This window comes from Pieris rapae, chromosome 6 (assembly GCF_905147795.1).
Source record: "Pieris rapae chromosome 6, ilPieRapa1.1, whole genome shotgun sequence".
Classification (NCBI taxonomy): Eukaryota; Metazoa; Arthropoda; class Insecta; order Lepidoptera; family Pieridae; genus Pieris; species Pieris rapae.
This window is the reverse complement of record NC_059514.1, coordinates 10,499,220-10,526,530: the sequence shown is the minus strand read 5'-3', so window position 1 is coordinate 10,526,530 and position 27,311 is coordinate 10,499,220. Positions and strand designations below refer to the sequence as shown.

Genomic DNA, 27,311 nt, shown 5'->3' with positions numbered 1-27,311 from the left:
CCCTCCGAAACTATTGCAATAGCAAACAATGGCAAACTGCAGAGCGGACTATAATTTTGTTATTTTTGTTATGGGTACTCAACATCTCTATAAGTATTAACGGTCCATATGCCACACCCAACGTATGATAATTACCCTTGCGTTTAAAAGCGATGTCTGACTGAAGTGTAAGTTAATTGTAGTAATAAAATTCCTTTATTATCAATTAACTGTATAGGCAAGTAAAAATGAGTGAAAAAAATATTAGCAGGAATTTATTTCTATTTAAATGATTAATATTACAAGACTAAATTCTCCTTAAGCCAGTCTTTGAAACCGCTAATTCGCACGAATACGTCCGGAGCGCCGCGTGCGCAGGGCAATCCCCATGAGACGATACCGAACTGTTCACCCGTGTCCTCTCGTACCAGAGCACTGCCAGAGTCACCCTGAAATTTATTTTTTATTTTAGCATAGCTCATAAAGGCATGTCTGCGTTTTAAAATCTATGTTACTCATAAATAATCTTAATTTCCACTTGAATATTTATTTCCTTTACAGTAGGTATTCAACAATACATCACAATAATAATATCTATTGCGGCACTTTCACTTAGAAAACGAACACGACATATTACTTACATTACAAACGCCATGTTCAATAGAATGGAAGACACAAAACTCAGTCGCTGGGTCGTACTCTGGTAATATCATACCGGAGTCGACAGAAGCCTGGCGTAATTCTTTATCACATCTCCCATCCTCTAACGTTGTTACATACAGCTCCTGAAGACTGGGAGATAATGGTCCTTGATGCTGGGAAATAGAGTACCAAATAAAGACAAAAATAACAATCCAGCCAATGATAAACATGCGTGGTTTTTAATGTGCGTAATATATATGATAAAAACCATATGACTCACTTATTTTAAGCTCTATAGACGAACATCCTAATTTTTTACACAGAAGTAGTGAAAAAAGTTTGTAAATTAATGATTACTGCGCCCCACTAGATGATCATGTACTTTACATCTATACACGTTTACACGCTGTAATTGTGCTAAAGATAATATAAATAAATAAAAACTGCGTTTACTGTAGGTACCAGACGTTATGCGACAGAATTCCCATCTAAATCATTCTAATATGTAAACTAATACATCAACCAATAGTGTAGGTATATTTTTCTCGATCTCCCAATCGCTCTCTCTCTTTTCTTCGACAAAAACGCTGCACATCGTCGTGACGTTTCATCCGTCAAAATTTTACCCTCATGCGCCGAAGATTCACTTGAAAAAGACATTGGATGACTTACGTAAATCCGTCCCCATCCAGCTACTCGGCCTCTCACGCCCGACCCAACATGATCCAGACTAACCGGCACCAATTGCACTCTATCAGACAATACTACTTCAGCGGTGGTCACCAATAAGCCAATATCGTATTCCACATTTAATGGATCCCGAACATAGATGTGTTTGGGATGAGTAATGTTTCGTTCCACGCGGTATGCCTCGCCGCCAACGTTCCACCTATTCGTGCCGACAATAACACGGAGTGTTCTGAAATCAATATTTTATGGTTATAACAAATTTTATAGGTAAGTAATAAATGTCGATTATTTTATGTAATAGGAGGCAAAGGGGCAGCAGGCTCTGGTGTTAAGTAATACCACCGCCCGTGGACACTCAAATTACTATAAAGTTTGCAAGTGCGACCTTTAAGAATTGGTACGCTCTTTTCTTGAAGGATCCTAAGTCGAATGGTTCCGAAATACTTCAGTAGGCAACTGGTTCCGTATAGAGGTGGTGCACGACAAAAACTGCCGAGTTCCATATCGAGTGCTATCATACATACATCATACACTCTGACCACATTTATTCATGCGTTTGGTAAAGCTTGATTCGAAGTCAAAAAAAAATTTATCACATACTAATTTTAGTTCAAAACATAATTGTAAACCGTATTTATGTAGAATCAACTAGGTTTGGTTAACAGTCATACTCAAACATCTATACTAATAATAGTTAAACTGATCGATAGATACTTATTATCAAAATATTATGGGCGGTGACGCTTTTTTAGCTACTTTATTTATTTTAACGTAGTCGTGCAATACACCTTCTGACGACATATATAGTTATAATATACAGTATTTAAATCCGATAACAACCAAAAATTTAAACCTGGGATGCAACATAACTTAGCAGACTTTTTAAGAAGCTTACGGTGTCAACTCTCCTCCCGTGTACAGTCGGTCAAAGCAATGTGCTGCTGACAAAACATGTCTCTTTGTAATAAGAGAACCACCACATTGGAATGTGGCTACCATCAGCCCGTGAACTAAAGCAACCATGTAGGGAACGCTGCCTTCTGCGGCACTATCACCTCCCACTACTCTGCCAGAGAAGTAGGAGGATAGATCATCTTGTAACGGAAAGGCTGAAATTATTTGTGACTCAAATCTTTATTTCATTCCTTATCTTAATGTTTTACACCTGACACGTTATAATATATTAGAGTTTATTACCAGTTCTTCTCTTCCGTTTTACGCCCTTGATTTGAGAACTGGCAGTAAATGTTAAATAAGATGCATATTTTAAAGTATATTTCTTTTTTTGACGTTAATAAGTGTACATTATGTTACCCACATGAATAAATCATTTTTGTTTTGTTTGTTTTTTTTAATTATTTTATTGAGGAGGTCAATCTTATTCAGTTTAGTTAATTATTCTGTAAACTTGTTTTCCTTTTAAAAACTTACCAAAACTTCCCAATACTAAACTAACAAAAATAATGGCGACGAAGGCCATTATACAATGAATCACTTTGAAAACTAAAATATGTAATCACTTTTGCATTTATAATTTGGAATTATATCATAATAACTTATCAACATTATTATCTAGGTGATTGTTGAAATCAATAAATAATTATATGATAACAAATAAAACATTGTGATATAATTTTGCTATTTTTCCTTGATTTTATTATGAGAGATATGGGTATATTATATGTATATACATATTTTTTTCTGGCTTTTAAAGGGATCATAATAACAACTAAGTATTGGCATTAATTTGTATTGAAAAAATAATCATTTATCTTATAGCGCGTTCGATCCAGCTCCTATATGCGCTGATTCTGACAAACATGTCTGGAGCGCCGCGAGCACAGGGAATGCCCCAAGATACGATACCGATTTGCTGTTTGTTGTCACTCCTTACAAGGGCACTGCCAGAATCACCCTGAAAATCAAGAATTTATATATCCTGTTTTTACCATTGTGTTGACTGTATTATATTCCTAATTTAACATCCTTATACTATAATAAATCAGTCATAAATATTCAATTAAGCGTTGAGAATGTCTTTTGAACGGGTTTCTTTATAACTATAAAATAGATGACAACAAGAGAAAAATCAGTTCTATCTTAATTATACTAGATACGACTAACTTCATTAAGACATAATTACGTGTGGGTAAAAGTTAAATCTTACATTACACGTTCCTTGGTTAACAGAATGCAATGTGCAGATTTCCAAACGTGGATCGACGGCGGGCGCTCGAATGTTAAACTGTTGGCCGATGCGAGGTACCTCCCTCTTACAGAGCTCACCATCGACAGTTCTTGTTTGAAGTTCTATCAGCGTTCCAGAGACGGCACCGTTAAACTGTATCGTTAAATAATAAAAAGTATGTATTATTAAAACAAATGTTTTTAATAGGATAAAGTTACCACTATTGTTATAGAACTTCAAAACTTTTTTGTGAAATATAAACGTTAATTATTTCATTAAATCAATGTAGTGTGGCTATAGCCATTGGTAGCAATATTAAAAAAAGACAAAGACAAGGTTTTTAAGTTAAACCTACCCTTCTGTGCCCCCATCCATTGACAGTAACAGCAACTCCAGCGCCGACATTATTGTAGTTGAGTACGGCTGGAGCGATAGCATTGGTGAAACGAATAGTACTCGATGAGACCAGTATTCCTATATCGTTTTTAATATCCGCGTGGACGTAGTGCTGGTGAGTGATATTTCTAGCAATATTGTAATGGACTCCGCCATACATCCAACGGTTAGTTCCTACTGTAGCACGGAGGTTTCTGCACAAAAAGTCCCACGTTATGTCACTGATTCGGAACGCGTTTCGCTTTTTTCTTTATATACAATACTATAAAGTATATAAGGAAAAAGACTTTATATAAAAAAGTATATGGTTATAGAATCTGTAATTCTGTTTATGTTTAATTTTTTTACGAAAAAACATTTATATCCCTATAATTAATCTCTTTGCACCGACTACAGTAACACAACAAAAAAAAGGTGATAAAATAATCCCACGAAACGACAATTAGTGATAAAAAACAAAAATCTTTAATTTATTGCCAGTCAGCCTCTTTGAAAATGATTTTTTCACTTTCCTAGAGATGAAACTACTACTTAGATTCGATTATTGCAAAAGGTACATGTAGGTTATTTCCCGGAAATCTTTTGAAAAAATATTCCATTGCTAATGCTAAATGGCTCAATTAACTACGAACCTGCTCAAACTCCCACTATAAACTGCTCGAATACAATGGGCTGCTGTAAGGAAATGTCTGTTAGTGATAATAGATGCTCCACACACAAAGTTCCTGATCATTGCGCCGTTGGAGAGGGCAGCCATCCAAGGGACAACTCCCGCTTCCGCACCTCCAACTATTCGGGCTTCGGAGTTTGTGTGGTCGAAGAATATGGACATGTCATCTTCTTCGATGGGTTTTGCTGAAAAAGCAAAATTTTTCAACTATGGAATCGCTATTACACTCTGAAATTTTGTTAATTATTTATGCCTGTCTATTCTGGATGGTTAAGTTGAATTTAAAATTATCCAAATAACAAACTCAACAAGTATTTCCCCCAACAATGATATAAATTAATTTGTTATAACATATTTCAATTTGTTATCATAAAAAACACCTCAATTACAAATTTTTAAAACTTTCAATACAGGTTAAAGGACTTCTACCTTCTGCTGACCACTTGGTATGGTATGGGTATGGTCATGTCGTTTGTTAACTTTGGAACTTACCCAAGCTTCCAACCAGGAGCGTTAAGACAAAAAATCCCAGTTTTAATGCCATTTTTGTTTTAATTACTTTTTTAGCGTAATGCCTTTTATATGTAATAAGATAAATAATTATTATCTGAAAAGTAAATATTTTATCGGATAATTGTTGATTTTATCGGACCTTGTGCTGATTATTATAGATTTATACAATCATTATAAAGTCAATAACGTTTTCTATGCACTTGTGCAAGGGCGGATCGTAAATTTGTGAGACCCTGGGCCCTATTACTAGTTAGGGGGCTACCTAATTAGTCAAATCATTGCAGCTTTTTCAAAAATCTGTTTCCTATAACGATGTTTATAAAAATAGAATATGACAAATAACAACTGTATGACATTATTGTAGAATAAATTGACTAATGTGTTGTATGTTATATTAATTATACAACAACCTTTCAGAATGTCTGTACTGCAAAATTCCTTTAATTGCTCATCACATTGCAAGTCTTTCGTTAAAACACAATTTATAGAAAGAACTGATAAATGATTAAGACGATGATTCGTCATTGTTGTCCTATATTTGACATCCATAAGATGGAGCGGTCTGCTTCAACACTAGCGATAGGCAAATTTAAAAAAATCTTTAATATTATTGGTATAGAAATTTGGGAAAAGACGAACAAGTTTCTTTTCAATAATATAACGTATACTTTCAGATCCATGTTTTCCATTTTTTGTCTTGCAAATCCATTAAAATTTTGGAAAAATTGGAATTTCTTTCTATATGTCACATATACTTGTCTAGTTTTAATTAAATCCATATTCAGCTTTTCCAATGTGACTTTTCAATTTATCTGTAAACTGATCTGAAAATTGTGGCGTACTGAAAATATTGGATCTCTTTTTTATGTCATTGTAGTCTTTTGCCACAATAATTAATTTTTAACTCGTATTCCTTTAGCTTCTGATCTGATTGGTGCCATATGTGGTTCGCAAAATCCCAATGGGAGAGAAAAAGATTAAAATAAACGGTCTGTACCTGATCCAGTTGCAATTCGTCGACATAGTTATTAAACACTAAAACTGCTGCGCAGACACAAGATATGCTTGATGAATTGGATTAAAGCGGCTTAGAAACCGTCCCATGGTCACACTACATTGACAGTGTTGCATTTAATTAAGTGGGACAGCGGTGAATCCCCAAAAAAAACAAAATATATTTATAAAAAATACATTTATTACAGTTTATTAAATATGACAATTTAATCAGCCCGATATGAGGTGCTATATGGGCGCAAATTATTATATATATTCATTATATTGTTACAAAAGAAATAATATTTAAAATTCTTATTTAAAAACTATTTATGATAACAAAACTTTAACTTCAATACTATAAAATGATTAGAGACTGCTTAACATTTTTTTATACATAGCTTCTAACCCTAGTGTGAACTAAACTTTTCTCTTTCTAATTCTGTTTTTTCTCCTCTCCATTTAAAGAACACTCTCTATTACCCCATAAATGCATTCTACCTTCAGTGTCGTTATATAGACTGAAGTCTATATAACGACACTGAAGGTAGAATGACGACGAATGAACGACAGTATGAATACTGTATTTTATCACACACTCCTTAAATTCAGTCGAATTCGAATTCATAAAGATATCATTTGTTTATTTACACTATGACCAAACATTTTATTGCGTACTATTCATAACATAGAGAGATACTATCTACTGAAACTAAACGACATTGGCTAACTAATTATTATTGTATAAGCTTTCAGTTTAACAAATTACCAGATTTAATATTACTTTTACAAATCTTAAGGCTTTAAATGGGATTGAAATAAAGTTTACCTTATATATTATTATTTATTTCCTTTGGTTTATATTACAAAATGGAAGCTTCGAGCCAGGCTTTGTATGCACTGAGCCTTACAAACATGTCTGGAGCACCGTGTGCGCACGGAATTCCCCAGGACACGATACCTATCTGTTGTCTGGTGTCGCTCCTTAGAAGTGGACTGCCGGAGTCACCCTGCAAAAACAACTCTAGATTAACTTGATTAAGGAATATATCATTCATATACGCTGCGTATACAAACATTATCCATACTTTCGGACGACAAGTTTGTTACATTAAAAACTACAAAATTAATAAAACACTGAATGCTGACAAGAAACAACTATTAATTATCTAGTTCCTACTACTAATTTTAGCAATACATAACTATGCTATCTAAGAATAAACAAATAACCATTTTTTTCAAAAGTATTAGTATATATTCAGCTTAGTTAAAATAAACTTACGTTGCAAGTACCATGACCGGCAGAGTGGTGGGTACAGATTTCAATGTGGGGTTCCACTGGTGGTGGACGCGATGGGAAGTTAATCTCGGCAGCGACTCGTGGTACTTCAATCATACAGACGAGGCCATCGATAGTGGCGGCTTGTAGTTCCAGAAGCTGAGCAGATATAGCACCTCCATATATATAGCCTATAGCCTGAATTAAAAATTACATTGTATACGCCCCGTGTAGAGAATTCAGCTCAAATGTGCTAATCTATTGTTCTTCTCAGGTACATACAATATGAGTAACCTAACATTGAACCGTAGGGAGGATCCAGGGAATCGCTCTAATGTTCACCTAGCTAAGGCCTAACTTCACGACGCGGGGCACGGATCAAGAAAAGCTACTGACGATCCACAAGTAGACGACCCGGTGGGCTTCTACTTCTATCGTACTTCCAGAGGTCTAGCTAGCGAATGCCATGAGCTCGTTTTTAATTGCAATCTCACTGTTTTAAAACGCCCATTCTTGATTTGTCAGTTTTGGCGAGCGTAGCTCGGCCTGAATGGGCGTTTTTTTTTCACGCGTCTGGCGGTAGGTGGGAGGTCGCGGGGTGGTCAAAGGCCTGAAGGGCAGGATGGAAGCTCTCAATTGAGCGAAGTAAAGCCAGCCTTCCCGGTTGAAGGCATGCCCCGAGCTTGGTGGGACTTTGCATTATATGGAAGCCGCGCGCTTCTATGCGTGTGTGATGCCTGTACGCGTCTTGGTCGTACTGTGATATTGGTTACGTCAACACGAGTCTGTCGCGTTACAACATAAGTTGTTGAAGGTGACAGTCGAATTGAAATTCGGGTATGATTCTGCTATTAGCTTAAAGACTTTGTATACTCATGTAAGTAAATGAAATGGAAAGTGCATTGGAAATACAACTGGAAGAACTCCAAGCTAAAGGCAGGGCACTCATAGCCTTTGGCTCGACTGAACGCTTCATTGGCTCATATCTCATCTCATAGATGTTATGCAGCGATTGGAAATATGTACTTTGTTAGATCAATTCAGGGCATATCTTGTCGCCATAATGTTACTGCATTGATTCTAGGTCTCGCTACAAAACGAAGAACAAAATGATTACCCGTATTCTTCCCCATCCATTGACAGTAGTTGCGACCCCACTATCGACCACATCAAAGCTCAACGTCACAGGAGAAATAGTATTAGTGAAGCGTATTGCATTTCTGGTGATGAGTATCCCAATGTCGTTCTTGATAGTTCTGGAGACGTAGTTAGGGTGGGTGATGTTCCTAGCAATATCGTAGTGCACTCCTCCACTGTTCCAACGATTTGTGCCGACTGTAGCTCGAAGAGAACTAAAAACGAATCGGAATTGGATTTTTTTTTTCATGATGTATTATGCGAATTATATAATGTTTAATAATATCTCTTAAGCTCTGGTTATCATCAGCAAAATCTAAGGTAACTTGACATACCTGCTCAAACTACCCCAGCTGAATGCTCCATCAATACAATGGGCGGCTGTGAGCAAATGTCTGTCTGTGATGATAGACGCTCCACACCATAGATTTCTAATTAGCAATCCGTTGGTTAGCACCGCCATCCATGGGACAGTTCCGGCAACAGTTCCACCGACAATACGTGCATCGGGGTCTGTGTGGTCAAAGAAGATGGACATGTCATCTTCTTTAGCGGGTATTGCTGAAAAGTTTTAAAGATATATTAAACTTTATACAGTTTTGGCCATAACGTTCATACTTACGTTTCCGTAAAACCTGAGATAAATGTTGTTATGTAATCAAATATAAGTTATATTACATGATATTTGTTTTTATTTAACTGCATTTAAAAATTCAACTCCAAATATCTCCGAACTGGCTTAAGTGATGAAAAAAATTTTCTTTGAAACTTTTCTCTCGGTGTCAAACTTTACACTGATTGATATCAACATTTTGGGGTTCGCTATCATATTCTAAATAATTAATTATGACACTAGATGTATATTGAAAATATAGAGGCTTTTATGTATAAAAACAAACAAGTGTAATCAATATAGGCAAAGTTCACAATGTTTAGGTCATAAAGCTGTGAAGATTCATAACACGCCAGTGCAGCTTCGGTACTTTCAAGAGCGAAACCTTTTTATCTATACTAATATTATAAAGAGGAAAGGTTTGATTTTTTGTTTGTTTGTATGAATTGAATAGGCTCCGAAACTACTTGGCAGATTTGAAAAATTCTTTCACTGTTGGAAAGCTACATCATTCCTGAGTGACATAGGCTATATTTCATTTTCAAAAAAAATAGGCATCCTTACTAAAATTACGATAACATTAACATTTGTTTATTATTTGATACAATTCTAACAGATGGCGCTGAGTTAAAGGTAGTAGTTTGGCAAGACGACGTTTGCCAGGTCAGCTAGTATTGTTATAAAGAACCTGTATCTTAACGCTATTCTAAATTAAAGTTGAAAAGAAAAATATTATGTAAGGTTTATGTACCGAAACGGAAAAACTTACCCAAGCTTCCAACAAGGAGCGTTAAGGCAATTAATCCCACTTTAAAAGCCATTTTGTGTTTTTGATAATGTCACTCATTCAGTCTTTATATACAACGATTAATAATAATCTTTTTAATTATCATGGATTATTACTCTCATATCGATTTGTTATCGCCTTTATCGTTCAATGAAAAACCTATTAACGAGTACACGTACATCTCTGTATCCCCCTGATTTGCCTTAATGAGTGCTCATTAGTAGGCTACTATGTGAGGAATGTCGATATCTACCTTAACCTAGAGCTCCCTACCATAGCCAATGGATGAAGATAAAGTCTATACGGCACTTTGACTAGGCTAACTATCATTACAACCCATTCGCAAAATCATCAAATATTAATCCCTAACTGGCAAATAAGGCCTGTAGGCCATATTTTATATAAGTTAAGGAATCCTGCGCTCACAAAACAGCCCGAACTGAGCTGTCAAGGTCAAGGCCAGCACCGAGATTACAATCAAAAACAATATTAAATAATAATGAAATTTACTTTGATTCAGCATATTACTATTTTATTAATAATTAAAATACAGGTTCTAATAAAATCTGCCCAGCAGTTGGTATTTCGCCGCATCTCGTAAAGTTGTAACTCCGCCGCTGTTCCAACGATTTCAGCCTAATGTACGGAAATAACAACAACAAAAATATCGACGTGTATTCAGTTTTACCGTATATGTATTTAAAATGTCCTCGATAAATGAATCATCAATATATTGTGCTGCTGTGGAAATAGCGGCCTCACACAATTGACTCCTGACTAATATACCGGTTTTCAGTGATACCAGTCATGGAACTTGGTCGATGCGACGAGGCGCTGGATTTGGGTGATCAGAGAAAATGGACATATCATCTTTTGTTTGCACTGCAGCAGACCCGATCGCATAAAATTGTTTACCATTAAACTATCCCATGATTACACTACCATTAAAGTGTTGCAGTTCTTCCAATGTCTATTTACAAACATCAACCGTGGTTTTAAAATCTTAAAACTCTGTTGGACGCTTTGATGATTACCAAAGATTTCCAACAGAGCATCCAAGCGTTATATGATAACGTATAGATAATCCATGACCCAAACTTAGTAGTATGACAAAGAAAAAAAGATCAAGAACAAGGATTTGAAAAAGATGAGACGGATAATAATTATTGGAAAATACGGATAAAATGATTAAAGATATGAATAATTATATTATATACAACAAAATTACTAGTGCAGCAAAAGACGTCAGACAAAATTAATAGAATATACGGAATAGCATTGAAATAAGAATTATTTTTATGTACATAAGTACTAACACTAGTCATATATAAACTTTTTCTAATTCTGATTTTTCTAATCTCCATTTGACAAAAACTCTCTCTAACGCCATAAACGTACAGTCCCGTTCAGTATTCTTATACATCACACACTCCTTAAATTTAGCGTAGATAACGTAATGTATCTAGTAGACTTAATAATATCTTGTGATTTCTTAAGGTCCTCTATAGATCTTGCTAAATATGTAAATAAAAGCATACAGTCTTCAGTCTTAATGGGATTGAAATAAAGTTTACCTTATATATTATTATTTATTTCCTTTGGATTATATTACAAAATGGAAGCTTCGAGCCAGGCTTTGTATGCACTAAGCCTCACAAACATGTCTGGAGCACCGTGTGCGCACGGAATTCCCCAGGACACGATACCTATCTGTTCCCTGGTGTCGCTCCTTAGAAGTGGACTGCCAGAGTCACCCTGCAAAAAGAAACTTTAGATTAACTTAATTAAGGAATATATCATTCATATACGCTGCGTAAACAAACAAAATAACAGTCTTATTACAGACTATAACTTTCCACTTATCCATACTTTCAGACGACAAGTTTATTACATTAAAGCTACAAAAACAATAAAATCCTAAACGTAAATTAGTCGTCACAGCCAGCCAACCAGCAACCACTATTATTTCACCAGTTAAACAATATTATACCATGCTATAAAAATCAATAGAGAATTCATTATTACTTTCTTTTTTGACTCAAAGAAAGTTGTTCTTTACAACAATTTTTCATCGTATAAAAATACATTGAATTCATCGGCCAATTCGGCGCGTCACGCCGTTTCGTCATGAGCACTCGGCGATTTGAATATAACATTTACTTTCCTTCCACAACTATACTAAGTATTGGTTACATTTTATAGCTTTAAATGAGCTAAAATGAATAATAAAGAATCAAATTATTGCTCAGCCAAAAAACAAAAACAACGTGATATTTTTAAAAGTGAAGATCTCTTGAACATTTAACACGAGTGAAGGTTTATATGTTTACTTACTTATTGTATTTTTACGTAACAGTGCCTAGCGGATATCCATTCATTCGTATTTCCTCTAATTTTATAAAATTTGAAAATTAAGGTATATAAACGAAGCATACAAGGATATCTGGTATTTTGATACTACTGCAGTGATTGATGCCATTCATAATCATATTTGTTGTGTTGATCAAATTGATTATCACTACATATTATAAAACAAAGTCGCTTTCTCTGTCCCTATGTCCCTTTGTATGCTAAAATCTTTGAAACTAAGCAACGGATTTTGATGCGGTTTTTTTAATAGATACAGTGATTCAAGTGGAAGGTTTATATGTATAATAACATCCATTAAATAGTGGAGAAGTACTGTTATTTTTGAGGTTTCTAATGTGATGTCGTAAATAATTACATTTTTTCCGCTTACATTGCAAACGCAGGCTGAACCCTACGAGTTTTATCAAAATAATGCACTAAGTATTGTACACATTGAAAAGGTCTACAGAAAAGTCCATGATGGTATATTTCGATCGGAGTCGAAAAATACATCTACTGTATTTTGAAAAATACTAAAATTACTCACAAATAAACTTATCTTTACTGTATAATAAATGGGTAATATTGTAATAATGAACTATTCCAAATTTGAAGACGATATCTTTGTTATTGTAGAACTTATACCATTATTGCACTAAAAAAGCTTTCCTGAAAACTCGTGCTTTTGTAGATGACCTTTCGTTCTTTGCTGTCAACAATATTCAACTTTTTTGCAATAAAAAACTTACGTTGCAAGTACCATAACCGACAGGGTGGTGGGTACAGATTTCAATGTGGGGTTCCACAGGTGGTGGAGGCGAAGGGTAATCAATCTCGATAGCGACTCGTGGTACTTCAATCATACAGACGAGACCATCGATAGTAGCGGCTTGTAGTTCCAGAAGCTGAGCAGATATAGCACCTCCAGCCTGAATTTAAATTTACATTAATTAAATTGTTGAAGGTTTAAAGGAAGGAAGAAAGGAAGGGTTGGACTACTTTGGAAGTTGAAGTAAAATTAAGTGCACTGTTCCAATGAGGCTTTCGGTTCAGTCATAGCCTTTGGCTGGATCAAAAGCCTCAGTGGTTATGTTACTGAGCTATTTCAAATAGGTACTTGGTTGCTGCGATTCAGGGCATATCATGAGGTCATAATATCACCGCATTCATTGTAACCGTAGATTGTAGATGTAGCTACAGATCTAAGGAAAAAATTATTACTCGTATTCGTCCCCATCCATTGACTGTGGTTGCGACCCCACTGCCGACCATATCAAAGCTCATGGTTACAGGAGAAATACTATTAGTAAAGGTTATGGCATTTCTGGTGACGAGAATCCCAATGTCGTTCTTGACAGTTACGGGAAGGAAGTTAGGATGGGTGATATTCTTAGCAATGGCGTAGTGCACTCCTCCAATGTTCCAACGATTGGTGCCGACTGTAGCACGAAGAGAACTGAAAACGAATTGTTATTGGATTCAATATGTTTAATATTGTTTAGTGATATCTTTTTCAACTTTGGTAATCAACAGCAAAATCTGAGGTCACTTGACATACCTGCTCAAACTACCCTCGCTAAAAGCTGCATCAATACAATGGGCTGCTGTGAGCAAATGTCTCTCTGTGATGATGGAGGCACCACACCATAAATTTCTAACTAGCAATCCATTGGTTAACGCCACCATCCACGGGATGGTTCCGGCAACAGTTCCACCGACAATGCGTGCATCGGGGTCTGTGTGGTCAAAGAAGATAGACATGTCATCTTCTTTAGCAGGTTTTGCTGCAAATATTTAATGTAGTATTATTATACAGTTTTGGAAATAAATAACCTAACCCTAACCTAACCACACTATCCATTATACACTATTTACATTTTACAATTTTCTTAATAATGAAATTGAAATTTTTGAAGATATCTTTTGGTTTCTCCTTCTTTAGTTACATCTGAAATTTGAATTCTACATCGTAAAGTTAGTTCTAGGTGGCAAAAAAATCGATAACTATGTTCAAGTTATGTATATTCTAGTATTTTTATATTTAGAACACGTGTTTCGTAACAGTACACATTAAACAGTGTGAATAAATAAATATTATTTTGATGAACTTCATATACGACGGTGATAGTATTTACTAATTATCTATTAGTGTATCTATATATATTGAATAAATAGTGATAAACCTAATTGGAATAAACGGTTTTGAGTGCTTTTATAGATTTGAGGTTAATTGTTAAATATTAAAAATTATTACATTGATAATTATCAAAAAACTATATTATTTTTCGTTTTGTTTTATTTCTGGTATATTATCAAATTTTATTTCTAAATAAAAAAAATCTATACTTGTTTTTATTAACCGTAAATACTGAGTGTTTATACTATCTTTAATCTTAACTTTTTCTTAAAATTTCATTTGTTGTTATTTTAGTTATATTTTATATTCTTATTATAACAAACAAATTGTATTATTTAAATGAAATCTTTTTGTATAATTTTAATATTTATCGTTAATCATTACTGCATTTTAGTTATTTTTATCCCAAAGAAGTAGAACTACTAACGCTACTAACTACTACTAACAACTATTATTATAGGCACGTAAGTCTAGCGCTGGCCGATAGGTGGAGGGGATTGCTGCGCATGTGTACTGTGGTGCGGGGGACGGAATGCGACTGGAGAGCCAATCGACGCTCTTCATTCCTCTAGCCCCCCTCAGGTAGTAGGTAACATAATGTACACTAATAAAAAAACACATTCAACTATAAAAGCTTTACATTGGCGTTTAAAATATTTTTCAAATACCGCAGATGATTAAAAACGAGACAAACAGTGCCATGAGACTTGTTTTTATTTTATGTTCGGATTTAACAAACTTACCCAAGCTTCCAACAAGGAGCGTTAAGGCAATTAATCCCACTTTCAAAGCCATTTTGTGTTTTGATAATGTCATTTGTACAGTCGATTTATACAACGATTAATATCTAATATCTTTTTAATTATCTCGGATTAGCACTCTGATATCGATTTATAATCCTTTATCTTTTAATACTTTCCTTTATCCCCCTGACTGAATGAGATTGTAGGGCTACTTTGGCCCCGCTACTACATACCAACGGCCCTAATACGTGAGAAGCGTCGTAGCTCCACCTTGACCTGAAGTTATCTACCATATCCAATAGATGAAGTTGGTGTCTATACGGCTCTTTGACAAGGATTCCAACCTGTTGGTGCGTAAAAGCATCAACCATTAATCCCTAACCGACAATCAAGGCCCGTAGGAGGCCACGTTTAAGTAATCCGGATGATCCAATAAGAGTACGTAATAATAAAGAAAAATTCTTTAAATACAGCTTCTAGTAAAATCTGCTCATTTAAAGAAAATACTTTTTTACCGGATTGAAGCCATGTATTATGTTAAATAATTATAGTAAACTTATCATTATTTAACATAATTTAAATTTTGATATCGACTAACAGAAGAAGGGTTTTGGGTTTTTTTTTATAGAATTAAATATATTGTTCAATGTTATTGTAGGTCTAGGGGCCGCCTAACGTCAAAGTATGAATGAAATTATTTTCTTTCGAATGAATTAGTAAATGATCTTAATCGTATTACGATTACGCTTAAGATTAAATCTTAAGCATGTACAATCTGTATTAAATGGACCAAAATAGCATTATTTTTTTTTTTGTTTCAATCAGAAAAAAAATTGCGTGATATTTGCCGAGACCCCCCCTCTCTCCAACGTAAGATTAGATGAGATTTGACTCGACCCCCTCCCCCCCTTAAACACCTCACGTAATTAATGGACGCCCCCTTAAGTGATACCGCCGCCCATGGACACTCTCAATGCCGGAGGGCTCGCGAGTGCGTTGCCGGCCAAAATTGTTCAAGGTGTCCTCCACTTTCGCGGATTTTTTGTATTGAGATTTTAATTTGGATATTATTGGATGCCAGGGATTTGATAATTTCAGGCCATCTTCTCTATTGAAATTGGGGTGTTTTTTATTACAATGGCGTACCAATCTTGGGAAGATTTTTTTTTTCTTTCGCAAGTACTTTCGGTTGGACAAAGCGTATGTAGTGATTAGGCATTTCGAGTGTGCGTTCTACTAAGGATAGTGACAGTCTTATATGCCCAATGTGTTCTTTGAGTTTGCTGGACAAATTGTCGTGGATTCGCAGGTGAAAAGCATAAATAATAAATATCCTAAGAAAATAATCACAATTTAAGAGCGCTATACCTAAGCAAAATGATAAAGTGACGCTCACAGTTCCAAAGAACGACAAAGGGCGACGTTGAGTCTCTTAAAATATCTTTGGACTAGTATGTCGAAATGTCCCTTGGAAACAGTGCGTAAATCCATAGATTCTTGGCTAAACAGATTAAAGGTCTGTATAAAAGCCAAAGGTGGCCATTTCGAAGAGGATTTTTATTTTATTTTTTGCTGTGTCTTTTATAAATATGTAGGTATACATTTTAATAATATAACATTACTTAATTTAAAAAAATGCATTGGATATATAATACAAATAAGGTATAGTATATATAAGTGACACAACATTTTTAAAATAAAGACTTTTATTAACGTAATTTTTTGACCGAACACTTAATGTTTATAACAAAGCAACAAATTGTGTTTATCTTAAGTCGATGCAGTATCTTATTGAATTCGCAGTGAAAATGGCCTCACAACATCGTAAATAAAGTCAGCGAATGCGCTAACTCTTGTAAAAAAGTCGGGAGCGCCACGTGCGCACGGGAAACCCCATGACACAATACCAATTTGATAGCGAAGTCCATAGTAGGTCATCAAAGCACTGCCAGAATCTCCCTGTAAAAAGAAGATAATAGGTAATGACAAATATAATCCTGATATGATATATTCTTGTATTAACAATCATGAAACGCCTAATAATATTCTCTGAGCATAATATACGATATATACCTTTATATTTTTCAATTGGAATCGTAATAATATTATTGTAATGTTAATGAAAGGTAATAAAAATTGGAATGTATAAATAAATGCCTACATGACACATCCCATGACCCTTAGAAAGTAAGGTGCAAATCTCAGTTTTGGGATCATAAGGAGGTGCAGCTACTCCTGTGGCGCTGGTGTAATTCTTCACGGATGCCACACACTGCCGAGATGTTATAGTACTGGTAATTAACATCTGTAGACGATCTGGTGTCTGCCCAAACACCTGTAACACAGAGAAAAAGAAATTTTATAAATCCAAAGTACCTACTTCAACCATATTTCGGACTGATTCTATTTTATATTTAAAAACAAGTGGTAGCAGGACAATATTTCCGATCCTAGACAAAATTATCCAAAGTGTTGCTCCTACTAGACTTGATCGGCAATTTACGAGTTATCGCTAGACATCACTGGTAAAGAAATAGCCCCGATAACAACAGGAACTTACCTCCAAATCACCCCAACCAGTGACAAAAGTTGTCACTGAACGGTCTATAAACTTTAAATTCAACGCAACGGGTTGGATGACATCATTGTACTGTATCTTTCTGTTTGTTATCAGTATACCAATATCATTTTTAATCGTAAATGAATTCCAATTTGGATGGTTGACGAATCCTTGAAATTCGATCATGTGCTTAGTAGAAACCCAGTACTTTGAACCAACCGAACCTCGTAATGACCTGAAATTATAATGACAAATTATGTCACTTAATTCACTTCAACACTCTTTGCCATAGGTCTAAAATAGTTAATCAACAGTTATTTTTGTTAATTAAAGAATTTAATAGACGCAATAAGTAATTTTTTAAATGGGATCACGCTGTTGGCCTTAAGGGTCTTTCTGTTTTGTCTGGCTGTTTTGTCGATCATATCTCGGTCGGGATGAGGTTTTTCCCGCCACTAGCGCAAGGACGTTTCCGGCGAGACTCATGCCTCAATGTTCTGGTTATGTCACTGATCCTCCCCTTAATCCTTAAGACTCCCTTTAATCAATAATTTTCCATTACCAGTCAAACAATTTTTAAAAGTCAGTTTTTTTTAATATTGTAACTATCTAACTATCATTGAATATGATAAAATTAATATCTATGTAACTCACGGATTAAGTCCTGTTGGGCTCCGAGGATCGATGTAAGGCTCAACACAATGGGCGGCAGTCAGAACGTGTCTTTGCGTAATAATAGATCCACCACAAGTCAACCATTTAAATCTTTCACCAAACACCAGGGCAACCATGTGCTTGACGTGGGTAGGAGGGGCTTCTATTCCCCCCACTATACGAGAAGACAAAAAATCCTTTACATTGTAACGCTGGACCGTTGCACCTCCTTCAAAAATGTAAAATATATTTATTAAAACACATTAACACAAAATTATCTATGGTAACCCATTTATTCACCTTCTATTTTTAAAATTAGGCAAAACGTTACGATTGCGATTTTAATATACATTGCGAATTTAATTTTATTGAACAGATGAGCACTTGTTTGAATAAGTTCGTTTTAATTGATGTAGGAATGGTAAGAAATCCCATATTTATATTAAAAATATTTCTTAGATGGATATCAGCTAGGAGATAGGGCTGTGTTAATGAATCTTTACCCTTGACTTTATTGTTGTTACTTATTGTTGTCTCATTTAGATAAGTTTGATGAACCCTGCATGTTAATTCTAATGACTTTCACATATTATAATAATTGTAATATGCATGTTTCAAAAGAATGCAATTACAATACACTATTATTATAATAATATATATAATATAGTGTTTATTACCTACTGACATAAAAGGCTTGCAATCTACATGTAATAGTTTCATCTGAAACACATTAACATCCCTATTTAAATAACAATCGAAATACTTTAATCGATACATCAATATTTTGAATCAAACTATTTTTTATAATTACCGGAAATGGGCCAAAATGAATGCAACAATCACGTCATATTGACATTTACTAATTATTACATTTTTGACAATGGCGTATAAAATAGATTTAATATTATTATTAATGAAACATAAAAATATGCATAGTTAATTAAATATTCTGTAACGATGTATGGGATATTAAAGTTAATAACTAATCAAATTAAAAAATAAACCCTACCCTTAGCAGCTAGAATTAGTTGTTAACATTTTGAATTAAGAATTTAAATTGAAGGTAGAGTAATTCCTACCGCCTAGTACCGACAAAAGGCCACTCATACTTTTTTTAAAGGTAGTGTTTCAATTTTAAACTCGTTTATAGTGGGTGGCAGGTCGTAAGTATTTTAATAATTTGTTAAACTGATTTTCACTACCTACTTCAATCATAATATACCTAAAAATCGATATTTATTGGCCCAGTGACGATGGATTATTTTTTTTTTAGTGTAAATGGAAAGTGAAACAATTGAGATGGTCGTAGAACATCCATATCCAGTTCTGTACGTTCCAAAATGGTGTGTGACATTCGAACACGACTTTGGGCCGAATAAAAATTTATTTCTTGATGTCGACATTCTTTCCAACAACACAGATCAGCAACGGACAACTGTGTATAAGGGCTACATCGCCCTTAAAGTCATTGATACTAAAGCTCCCGCTTCTTCCAATCCAATTATTTTGCAAAATGACGCATTTTTAGAAGCTGATCTATCATTTAATATTAATAATGATAGAACATGGTTGAACCTTAGCCCATGTGAATACCAGTCTGAAGGTGTGGAATGTGGGCCAGGTCGTTCACTGTACCAAGAACCACAGTTTTCTTATATTACTGCTGAGCATCTACAAATTCCACCCACAACCTGCCAAGAAGGAGATATCCAAATCGCTGAGGTTGCTGAGCCTGTATTTCTGCACAAGAAATTTAGGAAATCCACAAGTCGTGAGCGAGAAGACAGCCAACAAAATGATAATTTTAACAGTCAAAGCTCAAAAAATTTTTTTAATGAAAATTCTGGTGAAAACCAAATCACAAACTATACTTCAGGGGAAATAAATTATGGAAATGAAATTCATGAAAATCCCAGTGTTATAGATGAATGCAGAGACTCGGACAATGCTTGTTCTCTAAAAGAAAGTATTGCTATTGTGGAAAATTGTGCATTAAAGCAATTAATGACCGACTTTGCATCGCCAAAACAAAATAAAGTTATTGTGTTTGCTGGAGACAATTCTCAGAATGGCCAGACTATTTACCAAATTAAGGATTCTTCTCTGCAATGTGGTGGGAAAAAAATAATGGAAGGTAAGAATTATCATAACACTATTTATTGGTAACAATATTTGCCTAATTTAATTTTTATTGTAATCTTTACAAATATATATGTAGGTGCATAGATTATCTATTTGTCATATAGTAATTATTTAAGACTAAATTAAATGGTAAGAAATTAAAAAAGCAAAATGTTCATTCGCAGAAAAATATTGTTCTTAATAAGTGAATGATTGTATAATTCTTTTCACAGATTCTCTTAAATTTACTAATGTTGGTAAAAAGAAGATATATCAATGCCAAAATTGCAAGCAGACCTTTGATAAGTTAAAAGCATTTCGACAACATGCCAGTGTCCACAAGAAAAGATCCCACGTTCAATTGAAACACTGCCTAACTTGCAAGAGAACTTTCAAGTCGTTGGAGAAATTTACAGAACATGCTTTAGGTATGTGTGTATTTATATTTGTATTTGTTCATATAACTTCTACATTTTTACCTAAGTAACTTTATTTATTTTGATTTTATACCCTGCTACTTGTCTTACTAAATTAGCAAAAAATTTAAGTTAAGGCTGTTTATAGCAATAAAATACTACAAGAGTAGCGGCTCTTGAATTTCTTCACTTACACTGTTTATTTATAAGTTATTATATAACTTATAAACAAAATATTTGTATTATAATAGAATTATATTTATATAGTAATATAATAGTATTAAAAAAAATACAAATATTTTTTTTATGGAGTGCTGCTTAACCTTTGACCATACTTGCCAAGGGGTACCTGAAGGGTCGAATAAGTTTTGTAATTATTAAACGCCTTGTAAACCAATAAAAGTGTATTTTTTATCATATTGTATTAATTTTAAAACTGCTGTTGCCACTTGGCATTTTTATTTATCTGTATATACATATTTAAAAATGTCGTGTCACAATTTTAGTTCGACGTATTCGAACGGCTAGATTGATTCTAATGAAATTTATTATGCATATTCAGTAGGTCTGAGAATCTGCTACTATCTATCTTTCGAACCCCAAAGCGATAAGGGGTGAGAGCTAGGCTAGGTAATTAAAAGCTTATGGCATGAACTGTGTTCATATAGACAAAAATTCTCAAAAATTCTAATCTGGAAAACCGAACAGTCTCTGGTGTAGTACCTATAGCAAAATTTTCTGTGTTGGTATGTAGATACTAAAATGGTAGGCTAGGCATTAAGGAGAAACGAAGTTCGCGGGCGCAGCTAGTATATATATAATAATAGTTATTATTTATGTTTCAGGGCACAATGACCCCGATTTGGAATGTCCAAAATGCTATAAAGTGCTTCGAACTAAATATACTCTCCGCGTGCATATGTCGATACACAATAGGCTACTGCCCTGCCCAAAGTGTACACTAACATATAACGACCAACCGTCGCTGGATCGACACATTTCACGAATGCACAGTCCAAAATTCTCTTGTTCTCACTGCGGGCAAGGTTTTAAAAGCTTGGACGCACTAGAAAAGCATAAAGTAAAGACTCACAGCGTAGTCTTCTGCAACATCTGCAAAGCGGAATTTAACACAGAGAAAGAATATTTGAAACATCTAGAGGAGCACATAGTAGACAATTTAAATTCGGACGACAACCTTTCTATAAAGAGTGTGGATAACATCCTGAAAGATGTCAATTTGGACATGTTCGAAGATAGCACTATTCGTGGATGTGATCCCGTCATACAGAAAATTGCTGATGATCGGTTATTTTCTATGAATCCACAACAGTCTCCTAAGAAGCGAATGTCCCGGGTAAGCTCTAATTGAATGTTTGATTGTATATTTAGTATGTAGCGACATCTATAATAATATGTAATATAGTATAACCAGTACGATGCAGTCTCTAAATCGCGCTATCAGTCCAATGCTGAGGCTATATCCAACATGTCTATTTCAACTACTGGGGCCTTTGGGCCAGTCACCGGTTTGGCCGGATGATTTTCCAGCCTTGTCTTGTATTTCTGAGCGTACAATTTTATTTCCGCTTTAACTGTAGGTATGCCCAGGTGTTCATGTACTTCGGCGTTTTTTATAAACAAAGGCGAGTTGCTTATTTGTTTAAGGATGTAATTTTGTGTTTTTTGAATTTTAGTTTTGTGAGAGTCGCATGTAGCTCCCCATAATTTTATTCCGTAGGTCCACGCGGGTTTTATAACTGGATTGTAGATAAGGATTTTGTTGTCGATGGTCACGTCGTTTTGTTTTGATGTGTTTTTGCCATGTCAATCCAAGTGCAGACCAAGATATTTAACTGTATCACTCTGAGGCAGCTCCTTTCCTCCTAGGTTGACAGTATGTCTTTCTTCACAGTGTGAATGTCACTTGTACTGATTTGCTAGTGTTCACCCTAATTCTCCACTTATCAAACCAGTTGCTTATTTCATTTTGGCTTCGCTGCAGCTTTAACGTGGCTTCTTCGGGTGGTTTACTCGAAGCTAGGATTGCCGTATCGTCTGCATAAGTTGCAATAGTGACTCCAAGGGTACGTGGTAGATCTGGGGTATATATGGTGTACAGTACTGGGCCAAGTGCCTTGAGGTACCCCGGCAAGTATATCATGAAAGCCTGATGTACAATCTATCTTTTCTCTTGGAATATTTATCGGTGATAAGACTCTAGGATTCCATAGAAACTATGAGGCAGAAGTGACTTGATATTGCATAAGAGCCCCTTGTGCCATACCCGATCGAGTTGGAGATTCTTGTTAAGTAGTTTTTATCAACGCATTTTTTAAGGCGATTGACCATCTATGTTCCAGGTAGCAATTTTGAGTTTATTTATTTTTGTGATAAGTTGTTAACTAGTGTATTAAGAACCCCAGAATGGTGCAAATTTGTTGTAGGATTGTATCAATTTTTTGTGACTGTTTTATAAATATTTCCTCAATTCTGTTATTCAGTGATTGTTGAGAGATTTCCAGTACAGATGGTTGGTTTACGTCGGTCTGAACAATAACTTTCAGCCACTTCATTATACCTCTTAAGTGTATTTCTTGTGGGTGACTTCGTGGGTTGGTTTGTAGGTTTGGAGTTTGGGCTTAAACCATTATTGGGAGAGCGTGATGTAGCAGCTTTTCTTGCGCTTAGAGACGAACGCTGGTTTTTCTGGCTAGGATTTCTTTATATACCTCGCAACCTTTATAATTCGCAGGGTGAGGGCCGAGACATAAGGCACATTTTGCTGGGGTACTGCGGACCGCTTTAGGACAATCTTTGATTAAGTGTGATTCTGCGCATTTGAGGCATCGACCTGGTCTCATGCAGTAGTTTTTGGTGTGACCATACTGCTAGCATCATTGACACTGAACTTAATTGGCCTCTTTTTTCGGTCTTCTATAGTAACAATTTGGTGGAAAATATGTCTGATTTCCTTGACTGCTTCATTATGCTGACAAGGTTGCAGGTTTACAAAAAAAGTTGAGTTAGGTTTTTTATCAGGCCCAAATCTGGAATTGATAATCTCTCCAACTACTATGTTTCCCGTTTTCTCAAATTCAGTTTTTATTACATCAAGTGGAGTAGTGTGGTGCAAGGTTTCTTAGTACCAGTCTGTAATTTCTGTCTTCTTTTCGGTTGAATGTAATGGGACCCTTCTCACTTACAGCTATAATAAGTTTTTTGTTAACATCTATGTCTTCACTAATAATAATTCTTATTTGTGTTTTGTTTACTATCTTAAACTTGAATGTGGTTCTTTCAGTTGCAGATTCGAGAAATTACGTTAGTTTATTGACATCTTGGACTCCATATAGTATGATTGAAGGTGGATTACTGGGCAGCTTTCCTTTAGTTTGAATAGGTTCTTCAACAAGAGGTAGTCCTTCGAACATATTCGAAATAGCTACACTTTGACTGATTTGAGAGTTTCCTTTTTTTTATTCGGCTTTCTTTTTACTGGAGTTGTTTGCCACTCAGGCAAGTTGGTATCGCAGGTATCTTCTTGAGAGCTTTGTGGTTCCTTCTCCTCATTTCTAGTAGGCAGTAAACTCTCAACCGATACACTTCTGTGTCTTATAAACAGGCTTGGATGGAAGGCTTGTTGTACATATTTCTTACTTTGACCAGTAGCATTCACTGTCACGGGGACCTGGGTACCCACCTTCGTGGTGACTTCGGTAGCCAATTTCACACCTTCCAGCCCGGGTACTGAAAGGCGCCGGGGGTTAGCGGGATCGCAAGACAGATCACATTCACTTTCACTACACATTTTCATTATTAAAAGAGGTGGGAGAAAAAACAATAGTGCTTTCCCAAGGCACTATTGCCACAATTTTAGGGGGTATTTAGTTTCCCTTGGCTTGTGTTTGCCAGGTAAATTTAATTTAACCGCCGCCTTAGCCTTTGTATTTATAGCAGTATTTTGTTCACGAAGTGCACATGTGCATTCCATTCCAGGTTTGCATTGTGTGCAAGAAGAAGTTCGACAGGATAAGTGACATGAAGCGCCATCTCATAGAACACGTCATCAAGAGGAGCCTCGCGAAGAACCCGATTAACGAAGACGGGACCCTCAGCATAGTGTGTGACATATGCCGCGTCGCCACTTTCTCCAGAGTCGACACCTACAAGGCCCATCTGCGCGAGCACGCCAAACTGACCATCTACAAGTGCCTCTTGTGCGACAAGTCCTTCAGCGACTCGAGCAACTTCTCGAAACACAAGAAGCTCCACGGCCAATCTCACTACGAGTGCGATCTGTGTAAGAGGAAATTCAATTCCAAAAAAACCATCTCCATACATATGGAATTGCATTTCAAAACGCCTCCTTTGTCTTGCTCGCGCTGCAACAAAAAGTTCCACTTCCCCTCGACGCTCAATAAGCACCTTAAGAACCAGCACAAGCGAAATTATCGCGTGAACTGCAGGTTCTGTGCGACAACATTCAAGTCCTGGAAGGAAAAGTGGGATCACGAATGGCACGCCCACAACGCCAGGAACACTATCTTGGACTGTTTGGTCTGCGATATGAAGTTCAGGAAGTACGTTGAGTTGAAGCGGCACTGCATTGAAACGCATCGCATGATGATTCCCTTGGCGAAGAATTTGTAAACTTTTTTAGAGTTTAGAGATCACCAAATAGTAGTTAGTTCATGTTAAATTAGTACTCATTTTTTTTTATATTTAGATAGTTGGTTCTACTTTTTGCTTTCTGATAGAAGCCAGTGTTTAATTGTTATAAGTTATTAAATAAGATTACTCGGCGTTAACGTCGTGTTGTCTTATTCGACTCGCTGCTTAAAATCATCGAAATCGGTATAGCAATGAGCAGTTAAATCACATATTAACTTTTAATGAAATTATTGTTAAGTTTTTTTTAGAGTTTATTGTGTTGTTCAATTAGGATTTAAGGTTTTTTTTGTTTTCATAAGTATAAATAATATATATCGGTTTCCTATTTATAGCTTTTAAATAATAATAGGTATATATTTATATGTTACATATTTTTCAGAGTATATCGAATGTTTTTTAACTAAATGTAGTTACAGATTTTAAAATAACTAAGGGATAAGTGAAGCTATACTGGTATCATTATATAATTATATTTTGATACTATTGACGATTTACGTTGATAAGTAAATCATAAACATGTAATTCGCCTCAAATACCATTTTAATGATTGCTATTATCGAAATCTTCTGATTTCTGATCTGGAAATTAATCTATATTATTGTGTGTTAATATAAAATATAATATTAACACACAATATGAAAAAATACATTAGTAATTTTACATTATATATGTAGTTATAAAAAGTACTGATTTTTTACATAGTATTTGTAGTTATCGCTAGTGGTGTGTAGATGGCGAACGGAAAACAAGACTTATTTTTTAAATAGAGATCACTTTTGATAATAGCCTAAGAAGGACTTATATACAATCTACATAATGTTTTTATATGACTGTTCAAGTTATTTGGTCTCATAATATCGATCTCGATTTAAAGAATTGATACTTAATCCATATTGTTGTTAAGTAAGGTACCTTTTTTAAATCGTTTTTAAAATTCGTAAACGGGTTTTTCGTGTGTGCTCTTCGACATTCAACATTAACTTGCACAAATTTTTTTACGAATGTATGGTGATTGGATTTATGTGATTTTTTAAAGAAAGGTATCTTGTATCTAAAGAAAACTTCGTTTTCCTTACTGGTAATGCAATTTAGTTCATGAAGATAACTAAAATATTTTTTACTATCCTAGTGGTTTTTACATGATACTCAAAGTGCCACCGACTCATGACATTTTTGTAAAAAAGTAAGCTTACTTTTTTAGTTACATTCCATACGATTGTAGCTTTTAATCTTCTACTGTATATCTTTTAAGATGAAAATCAATTAGTAAGTGAGTTTGTGGCATTTAAGAAGTGTGCTTTGATCATTAATATACATTGTTTTCTTATGCTTTACGTTTTTTTATTAAATAATAACAAAGTTGATTTCAAATATAACTGTCAATTGAAGAATTTGAAAATCCGTGAACCTATAAAGTGTAGAGTTGAGGCGTGACCTTGGCCGCGCGCAATACGCATGCGTGGGTCACCAATCACCATAGACATCGGTTTTCCAGTTTCCACTTTCAGTCAGTTTGCGAACTCGCGTTGTCTGTGCTGCGTGTGTGTCGTTTCGCGCGCATGTACACAGTGTCCGAAAACGTATTTTATTAGTTCTTGACATAATCTTGCATTCAAATTGTGCTGTTTTGCATTTTAGTGACTCTTGTTTGTGTGATAATATTGGCGTTCGCCTTCTGATAAGGTTAGTAAACGATTAACCTAGCGGTCACGTTTCGACAATACGTACGATAATAGATCGCCAATCATATTACGTTTGCTGTTTATTTGT

At 35.1% G+C, this 27,311-nt stretch overlaps 6 protein-coding genes across 8 annotated transcripts in view; 2 read left to right on the top strand and 4 right to left on the bottom strand.

Moving 5' to 3' along the window:
• Positions 1–237: 237 nt before the first annotated feature.
• On the bottom strand, positions 238–5,192 carry LOC110991679 (serine protease 27). Its single transcript, XM_045628707.1, has 9 exons — positions 5,058–5,192; positions 4,528–4,750; positions 3,855–4,089; positions 3,479–3,652; positions 3,082–3,226; positions 2,207–2,420; positions 1,294–1,540; positions 621–794; positions 238–428 (listed from the first exon to the last, which is right to left on the bottom strand). The coding sequence occupies exons 1-9, from the start codon at positions 5,107–5,109 to the stop codon at positions 279–281; spliced, it is 1,614 nt and encodes a 537-aa protein (XP_045484663.1). The 5' UTR covers positions 5,110–5,192; the 3' UTR covers positions 238–278.
• Positions 5,193–6,895: 1,703 nt separating this feature from the next.
• LOC110991678 (chymotrypsin-1) lies at positions 6,896–9,992 on the bottom strand. The gene is made up of 5 exons (XM_045628660.1): positions 9,870–9,992; positions 8,823–9,048; positions 8,466–8,702; positions 7,354–7,531; positions 6,896–7,081 (listed from the first exon to the last, which is right to left on the bottom strand). The coding sequence occupies exons 1-5, from the start codon at positions 9,919–9,921 to the stop codon at positions 6,935–6,937; spliced, it is 840 nt and encodes a 279-aa protein (XP_045484616.1). The 5' UTR covers positions 9,922–9,992; the 3' UTR covers positions 6,896–6,934.
• A 1,470-nt stretch (positions 9,993–11,462) lies between these two features.
• Positions 11,463–15,220, bottom strand: LOC110991677 (chymotrypsin-1-like). The gene is made up of 5 exons (XM_022257140.2): positions 15,117–15,220; positions 13,795–14,020; positions 13,458–13,692; positions 12,986–13,165; positions 11,463–11,642 (listed from the first exon to the last, which is right to left on the bottom strand). Exons 1-5 carry the CDS (start codon positions 15,187–15,189, stop codon positions 11,496–11,498), a joined length of 861 nt encoding a protein of 286 aa, XP_022112832.2. The 5' UTR covers positions 15,190–15,220; the 3' UTR covers positions 11,463–11,495.
• A 1,584-nt stretch (positions 15,221–16,804) lies between these two features.
• LOC110991638 (chymotrypsin-1) lies at positions 16,805–18,748 on the bottom strand. The gene is made up of 5 exons (XM_022257082.2): positions 18,631–18,748; positions 18,331–18,559; positions 17,677–17,911; positions 17,278–17,451; positions 16,805–17,075 (listed from the first exon to the last, which is right to left on the bottom strand). Exons 1-5 carry the CDS (start codon positions 18,680–18,682, stop codon positions 16,905–16,907), a joined length of 861 nt encoding a protein of 286 aa, XP_022112774.2. The 5' UTR covers positions 18,683–18,748; the 3' UTR covers positions 16,805–16,904.
• A 690-nt stretch (positions 18,749–19,438) lies between these two features.
• LOC110991694 (zinc finger protein 791) lies at positions 19,439–26,871 on the top strand. Of its 2 annotated transcripts, XM_045628659.1 has the most exons (5): positions 19,439–19,493; positions 19,604–20,464; positions 20,685–20,879; positions 21,713–22,224; positions 24,867–26,871. In XM_045628659.1, exons 2-5 carry the CDS (start codon positions 19,609–19,611, stop codon positions 25,518–25,520), a joined length of 2,217 nt encoding a protein of 738 aa, XP_045484615.1. In that variant the 5' UTR covers positions 19,439–19,493; positions 19,604–19,608; the 3' UTR covers positions 25,521–26,871. The 2 variants fall into 2 exon arrangements, with proteins under 2 accessions (XP_045484615.1, XP_022112855.2); XM_022257163.2 differs by lacking the exon at positions 19,439–19,493 and having other exon boundaries at positions 19,520–20,464.
• A 136-nt stretch (positions 26,872–27,007) lies between these two features.
• The window catches only part of LOC110991655 (1-phosphatidylinositol 4,5-bisphosphate phosphodiesterase), a 43,790-nt gene continuing 43,486 nt past the window's right edge, over positions 27,008–27,311 (top strand). For both annotated transcript variants that reach the window (XM_022257105.2, XM_022257101.2), the window contains exon 1: positions 27,008–27,224. The gene's annotated coding sequence lies outside the window, so the exon portion shown is untranslated. The remainder of the gene's footprint in view (positions 27,225–27,311) is intronic.

Bases quoted from the DNA above. Each gene is read 5' to 3' on its own strand.
- LOC110991679 (XM_045628707.1), bottom strand. From the start codon at position 5,109: ATGGCATTAAAACTGGGATTTTTTGTCTTAACGCTCCTGGTTGGAAGC. The intron at 4,751-5,057 runs GTAAGTTCCAAA...TTGCTTTTTCAG, and splicing joins GCTCCTGGTTGGAAGCTTGG to CAAAACCCATCGAAGAAGAT. The intron at 2,421-3,081 runs AAATGATTATTT...AAATAATTTCAG, and splicing joins GATCGAACGCGCTATAAGAT to CCTTTCCGTTACAAGATGAT.
- LOC110991638 (XM_022257082.2), bottom strand. From the start codon at position 18,682: ATGTATATTAAAATCGCAATCGTAACGTTTTGCCTAATTTTAAAAATA. The intron at 18,560-18,630 runs GTGAATAAATGG...ACATTTTTGAAG, and splicing joins CCTAATTTTAAAAATAGAAG to GAGGTGCAACGGTCCAGCGT. The intron at 17,452-17,676 runs GTAAGTTCCTGT...TCTGTGTTACAG, and splicing joins CTGGTTGGGGTGATTTGGAG to GTGTTTGGGCAGACACCAGA.
- LOC110991677 (XM_022257140.2), bottom strand. From the start codon at position 15,189: ATGACATTATCAAAACACAAAATGGCTTTGAAAGTGGGATTAATTGCC. The intron at 13,693-13,794 runs GTATGTCAAGTG...ATTCGTTTTCAG, and splicing joins AGCGAGGGTAGTTTGAGCAG to TTCTCTTCGTGCTACAGTCG. The intron at 11,643-12,985 runs GTAAGTTTTTTA...TTCTTTTTGCAG, and splicing joins TCGGTTATGGTACTTGCAAC to GGTGACTCTGGCAGTCCACT.
- LOC110991678 (XM_045628660.1), bottom strand. From the start codon at position 9,921: ATGGCTTTTAAAGTGGGATTAATTGCCTTAACGCTCCTTGTTGGAAGC. The intron at 8,703-8,822 runs GTATGTCAAGTT...ATTCGTTTTTAG, and splicing joins AGCTGGGGTAGTTTGAGCAG to TTCTCTTCGAGCTACAGTCG. The intron at 7,082-7,353 runs GTAAGTTTATTT...TTGTTTTTGCAG, and splicing joins CCGGTCATGGTACTTGCAAC to GGTGACTCCGGCAGTCCACT.
- LOC110991694 (XM_045628659.1), top strand. From the start codon at position 19,609: ATGGAAAGTGAAACAATTGAGATGGTCGTAGAACATCCATATCCAGTT. The intron at 20,465-20,684 runs GTAAGAATTATC...TTCTTTTCACAG, and splicing joins TGGGAAAAAAATAATGGAAG to ATTCTCTTAAATTTACTAAT. The intron at 20,880-21,712 runs GTATGTGTGTAT...TTTATGTTTCAG, and splicing joins ATTTACAGAACATGCTTTAG to GGCACAATGACCCCGATTTG.